General features: G+C 47.0%; 1 protein-coding gene across 1 annotated transcript; it reads right to left on the bottom strand.

Moving 5' to 3' along the window:
• Positions 1 to 208: 208 nt before the first annotated feature.
• LOC123136165 (putative mediator of RNA polymerase II transcription subunit 12) lies at positions 209 to 5,403 on the bottom strand. The gene is made up of 10 exons (XM_044555479.1): positions 5,085 to 5,403; positions 4,676 to 4,739; positions 4,038 to 4,273; positions 3,433 to 3,547; positions 3,280 to 3,360; positions 3,062 to 3,188; positions 2,115 to 2,980; positions 1,785 to 1,912; positions 1,338 to 1,427; positions 209 to 812 (listed from the first exon to the last, which is right to left on the bottom strand). Exons 2-10 carry the CDS (start codon positions 4,700 to 4,702, stop codon positions 713 to 715), a joined length of 1,770 nt encoding a protein of 589 aa, XP_044411414.1. The 5' UTR covers positions 4,703 to 4,739; positions 5,085 to 5,403; the 3' UTR covers positions 209 to 712.
• Positions 5,404 to 6,413: the final 1,010 nt, after the last annotated feature.

Below are 6,413 nucleotides of genomic sequence, written 5' to 3'. Positions count from 1 at the left end.
CCAACGAAGACATATATATGAGCACCTCAAAGTCGACAGGGACGTCCTCTCCCAGTGAAGACGCATCACCGAAAATCTTAAAATAAGAGCCGGGATATCATTTTCCTACTAACCATCCAACCACGGGTTGGTTCACTAGTACGGCCAATCAAGTCCGTTACTTTTTTCCTTTTCCAATCCTGATGATGCATTGCATAACCACACTACAAAATCGAAAAAACATAATTATTTGAAATTGCATTGTTTACTAGTTCAACACACCTACATCCAAATTAATTTAACAGAGGTGCCACTTATCTATGGCATGTTTATGACCAGCTAACGGGGAAAAATCAGTTACATCATGAGAAAACAGGTAGTACAACCCAACAATGTGACGAGTCGGTACCACTTCAAAAAAAAAGAACACCTTGACCTTGGTGCACTATCTCAATACGCCCGGGAACTAACTACCCCTATCAGCTTCGGAAGAAGTACAACCCACAAGGACTTCAACGGTCTACAAGCCACTTTCACATCTGCAAGAACTTTTCACCTGCCGCTTTTTTTCCTGATTTGGCGTGAAATACTCACGGCGCTTGACTGGGGCAGAGCTCGGCAGCTCGCTCACTGTTGTCTGCACAGACAGCACCACAATCCAGCCCAAGGCGTTGAGGCCTTCGCGGAAACAACATCCAGAAATGACAAATGCTGGAGCTAACTGATCCGGCTGCTATCGGCCTACCCGCCGCCTCTTCCTCTCCTGCTCACGCCTCTCTTCTTCCTCGAGCAGGCGGAGCTCCTCTTCGTCCTCCTGCCTTGCAATCCTCGCGCTGACGAAGTAAGCAAACAACAGAGCAAGGTCAATAAGATGCAAACTATTCAGCAATTTGAGTGATTACTACTATCGGTCATCCAGTTCCATTTTCTGGAACGAGTTCTAAACATCCATCTCGTTCAAGTGTGTCGTGCGACACACTTTACTGAGTACTCCCCTTCCGTCCCGAATTACTTGTCGCAGAAATGGATGTATCTAGACGTATTTTTAGTTCTATACATCTATTTCTATCCATTTCTTCGACAAGTAATCAGGGCGGAGGGAGTATATAATTATACTGGGAGAGTAGACTAAAAGTAACCAACGAAGGGAACATATTTTGCCGACTAATATGCTGATTTCTTTTTGCCACAGATTTTCTTCACAGTGTAATGTGGACAAGACACCATCAGTCCATGACTAATCCAGAAATTGTGCATATTTCTCAAATGATCTCTATTTGTTTTCAGCTTCTACAATCTTGCAACAGGACAAAATATAAATATATAAGAAAAATGCATTATGTGAAGAACATGGATACCTTCTTTTCTCTTCCATCTCTATAGTAGCAAAATCTGCTTCCATGTCACTATCATCATCATCTCTGCCTGCATATTTACTAGGGTCATACCTGCACCGGAAATCCAGACTTGTAAGAGTTTTCTTCTTTTCAAAGCAATATAACATATAATCTTATTTCGTGTCATACAATTAAATCAAATAACCTTGTTATAAAAAAGCCACTAAGGCAATATGTAACATATAAAAAAGCCAAGGTGAAATTTCAACAGGTATTGCAATCGGTGTAGCCAGTCCATGATCCATGTTAAGTAAATTATCCAAACACTAGTAGAGTAGACACTGACGCTCCGAAGACACAAACCCAGCTTGTATATACCAAATCTATACACAGACGGAACATATTATCGAACATTTTAACCAGGATAACTGATAATATGCCCAGAAAAAGCACAGGATAAAAATTTACCTGAACATACTCCTGATCATAGCCATGGGGTCATCCTCATCTTCAATGTCGTCATCAAACCTTCGTTTCCCCAATTGCTTTTTCTTTGCACGATCATCACGTCCATTGGCAGATACTTGTCGAGATGGCTACATGAGCACACAAACACAATGAAGAAACAAACTTAGCGCAACAATATCATTACAAATCATCACACTCTAAACATGAAAATGTATGCACATGGCATAACACCAAAAGAAAAACCAACAGACAATTGCTTCACCAGTACTACTTTTTTGACAAATGAACAGCTTGACAGAATATTACCATAGGTTTCGAGGGAGTCCTTACCTGCCTTTCGGATGGTTTTACTCGATCATTTGCTTGGACTCTTCTTTGCTCAGGATAATGACCTTGCGAGGAAAGAGGCCTTTGCCGTTGCAACATCTGCTGCGGCCTGTTGCTCTGTGGCAGCTGTCTTTGGCTTTGTGAGGTTTGCAACTGTGAAGATTGCTGTGGTCTCTGTCTCTGTAGTGATTGTTGCGGTCTCTGACTCTGCGATGATTGTGGTCTCTGACTCTGCGATGACTGCAATGGCCTCTCACGCTGTGACGACTGCAGTTGCCTCTGGCTATGCGAGGACTGCACTGGCCTCTGGCTCTGTGACTGCAGTGGCCTCTGGCTCTGCGATGACAGCTGTGGCCTCTGGCTCTGCGAGGACTGCTGTGGCCTCTGGCTCTGCGACAACTGCTGTGGCCTCTGGCTCTGCGACGACTGTTGTGGTCTCTGGCTCTGCGATGACTGCTGCGGCCTCTGGCCATACGAGGCTGATTGCATCCTCTGACTTTGTGAGGGCTGTGGTCGACCATTAGGTAACACAGGTTGCTTTCTAGCTAAATGATCCTTTCTAAGAGATTGTTCATTCACTTCCTTCATAGAAGGCTTATTTGCTATCTGACCTTTGCTTGGAAACTTTTGGCTTGCAGCTTTGCTTCCAGTGGCCTGGCTGGACCCATTTCTAACAACACTATGCATCCTTCCATTGTCAACAGCTCTTTCCCTACTTGGGAGCATCTCCTTTCCCTTGGATTCAAACTTACTTTCCGGGCGTCTTTGTGCGGACAATGTGTTGTTGTTCAACACATGACCATTTGGCAATCTGGCAGGCTGACTTGTTGGTGCCCTACTCTTCGCTGCAGAATGCATCATCTCACGATCTTTTGACACAAAAAAACCAACCATCAGCACTCTCCACTAAACAAGAAAGACGAAGTTTCGCAATAGAAGTTCAAACTCACCGGACTTTTGGGTCAAGGAAGGCCTAGCTGCAGGTTTTTCCCTTGGAGGAGATGGAATGTCAGCATCATCCGAAAGTAGAAATGAATAGTCCCGATTATCCTTAAGTGCCTCAGCTTTCTTTTTTGCCTGCATTGCAGCTGCTATTTTGTGACTGCACTGGCCAACGTTTAATAAAGCAAAGAAATGAACAATGTAAAGAAGAAAATATCCCTTGTACCTCATTAACAATCTTTTGCTTCTGGTGAAATCCATTTGTTTTAGCTTGCACTTGCACTCTCGAAGATGATGGGATGTCCTTCTGCATATATATTACCTGCAATTAGTAAGGAATGGATCAACAATAATCAGAATGAGATGTAATGCCACATACTCCAGGAGGTCTTCGTTCTCTGGGCACTGTGTTCTGTATCTCTTTCATTGACTTCCTTTCTTCAATCACACGCTGGGAAATCACCGGCTTGGAGGGCCCAAAGAAGGAGCCAAAACTACACGAGTGAAATACATGAAAATTTATTCCCCATCACCATACTAAGACCAGTAAGACGAAATGTTGAGTTTGAGTGGACAACAATATTCCAAGAAAGGATAGCATGACAATCTATTTAGTATGATAACTTCGCAGTTCCAATACCAATTATCAACATATAAACTTAACACGCTAAAGATCCTGATAGAAGGTACTCCCTCTGTTCTAAATATAAGCCCTTTTAGAGATTTCAATACAGAGTACATACAGATGTATATAGACATATTTTAGAATGTAGATTCACTCATTTTGCTCCATATGTAGTCCATATTGGAATCTCTAAAAGGTCTTATATTTAGAAACGGAGGGAGTATATGAGAAGGTATCATTGTCCGACTATCTTCCTCTGAGGATTGTATTTTTCTACACTATACAGGTTCCTGGAGGATAACCAAACAAAATGCTGGACAAAGTGTAGAAGAGGCACATTGAAATTCAGAGACACTTACTTGGGTGGGGGTGGTCTTCTATCATGCGAGGAAGATGAGCGACCAGCTGTGCTAGCACTAGCACCCTGTGCCTTCCGCCTAATCTGCTCCTTCAATCGTTCTCTAATTTGAAGGAACTCCTGCTGACCCTCTGGTGGCTCTTCGTCCTCCTCAGGAGCTCCTGCGCCTTCCTCCTCGTACTCATCTTCATCATAGTACTCGTCCTCATACTCATCCTCCACTGCCCGATGATAACCCTTTTACGATGATGAGCAAAAGAAATGCACTGTCAGTCTTACCACAAATGAAATGGCTCAAGAAAGGTTCAGGTACCATCCTTTTCAAATGAATTAACCCTACATGTTCATGGTCATAACAGAATATCGAGCAAACCATGATTCCAGCTGCTTCTACGGATGATAGATGCAGAAACAATGGGCTTAGAAGCTTAAATTAATTAGTCTCATATATAGGGAAAGAACTGCACTGTCAGTCTATCACAGATGAAATGGCTGTAGTTCCTCGATTCTCAAATGAATTAAGCATACATGTTCATGATCATAATAGAATATCCAGCAAACTATGATTCCAGCTGCTTCTACAGATGATAGATACAGAAACAGTAGTACTAAAATGGAGTTAGAAGCTTGGATTATTACATTGGTCTCATACTCGTAGCGGCTCATTTGCGCCAGTGATCCCGTTGCGTCCGCGTCGCAGCTCCTGAATCAAAGTCAGCAATCCTCATGAGTTTCCAACACGACGCCATGAATATTTTCACAGAGTGTTGAAGTTTTTAGCTAAAGAAAGCATCGAGCCGGGACCAGAGCGCCCAAATACGCTCCAGGAAAGCAGCAATCGGCCCCCGAAATCCCGCTGTCGAGGGCCCAAACCACGTGGCCTACAGCTAATCGCGCGAGCCCCACCCCGAAACGCGAATAAACGAGCGGCCCAGTCTAGGGTTTCCGCAGGCAGGAAAACGCAAATCTGGGACGCCGCCGCCGCCGCGGAAAACGACACTCCCCGTCGAACCGGCCCAAATTCGCGCCGTCGGGCACGGGTGCTCACCTCGGCGCGCGGAGAATCGCCTCTTCCGGGGCCGGCGGGGGGCTGCGCGGGGCGGATTCGTCCCGGCGAGATTCCGCGCGACCGCGGCTGGATCAGAGGGCGGGAGCCGCAGGAAAAGTCGTCGCGGGAGGCCGCGGGGCGGAGGGCGAGCGCGGGGCCGACGGGAGCCGGTCGGGGCCCGGCTCGCGGTCGCGGGCCGCGGGCGGGAGGCCGGCGGGGAGGAGGAGTCGCCGGCGCGGGGGCACGGGAGGGGAAGCGGAGGGAGGCTTTAGGGGCTGCTTCGTTGGGTCGGGAATGTGGAGCAGCGAGGCCGCGAGAGGGGAATCGGGTCGAAGGCCTGGCAGTTTATAAATAGGCGTGTGCGTGCGTTTCCGCGAGGTAAGAAACTGACATGACATGACGTCTTGCCCGGGGCTGGCCTGGATAGATGTCCCTGGAAAGAGTCTGTGGGTCGGGTGGGCCTTCCTCTCTTCTTTGAGAGAGTGGCCGCCTGTACGACGACCGCCGCCGATATGGTGTTGCAGGCCCATTTTTCTTTCTTCTTTTGCCGCCAAGTGCTCTCCCAGCCCCCAGGTGATTATGCCCTTAACCAACATGTGCTTTCCGTTTGCTTCGGTGGAACACCTAACAGCGGCCAAATCTGATCACTGCCCTATATTATTACAAACGGATCTTGTGGAATCGAGTGTGAGAGCAAAGCAGAAGCAGTTCTGGTATAAATGCATGTGGGAGCGTGACCCTAGCTTTGGGAATGTGGTAACCGAAGCTTGGAACATTTCTGGAAAGGCTAATACTGTCGCAGCTCTGTCCGAGAAACTTGCTCATGTGGCTGGTACGTTGCGACAATGGGGCCGAACCACCTTTGGTGCGGTTCGAACTGAGCTACGGACGCTTCGTTCGAAACTTGCGGAACTTCGAGCCCTGCCCGACCGTGGGGGTCCATCGTCGGAAGAGGAACAGGTAGAAGCCCGCATGTCCGAACTCTGCCTACGTGAGGAGATCATGTGGCGTCAACGGGCACGCATTCAGTGGTTGGCGGAGGGAGACAACAACACCAAATTTTTTCATCGAAAGGCCAGTGCTCGCAAAGCTAGAAACCGAATATGCGAACTGGAACATGCGGATGGCACGGTCTGTGTTGATGATCAGGAGATGCCAAGCTTGGCAACAAACTTTTATAGCAATCTGTATGCCTCCGAAAGCACAATCGGTATTGATGAGGTATTATCTCACATACCGTCCAGGGTGGACACTGCCATGAATGAGATGCTTAACGCCCGCTATACAAACGCCGAGGTGAAAGCAGCGGTGTTCCAAATGTTTCCAACA

The sequence above is a fragment of the Triticum aestivum genome, chromosome 6B (assembly GCF_018294505.1).
Source record: "Triticum aestivum cultivar Chinese Spring chromosome 6B, IWGSC CS RefSeq v2.1, whole genome shotgun sequence".
Classification (NCBI taxonomy): Eukaryota; Viridiplantae; Streptophyta; class Magnoliopsida; order Poales; family Poaceae; genus Triticum; species Triticum aestivum.
This window is presented reverse-complemented; position numbering and strand designations above follow the sequence as displayed.

What these genes read in the sequence shown, in the direction of transcription:
- LOC123136165 (XM_044555479.1), bottom strand. Translation starts at nt 4,702, where the DNA reads ATGAGCCGCTACGAGTATGAGACCAAT. An exon ending in ATGATCAGGAGTATGTTCAG is followed by an intron (nt 1,428 to 1,784) that starts GTAAATTTTTAT and finishes TTTCCGGTGCAG; the next exon opens with GTATGACCCTAGTAAATATG. An exon ending in GAGATGGAAGAGAAAAGAAG is followed by an intron (nt 813 to 1,337) that starts GTATCCATGTTC and finishes TTACTTCGTCAG; the next exon opens with CGCGAGGATTGCAAGGCAGG.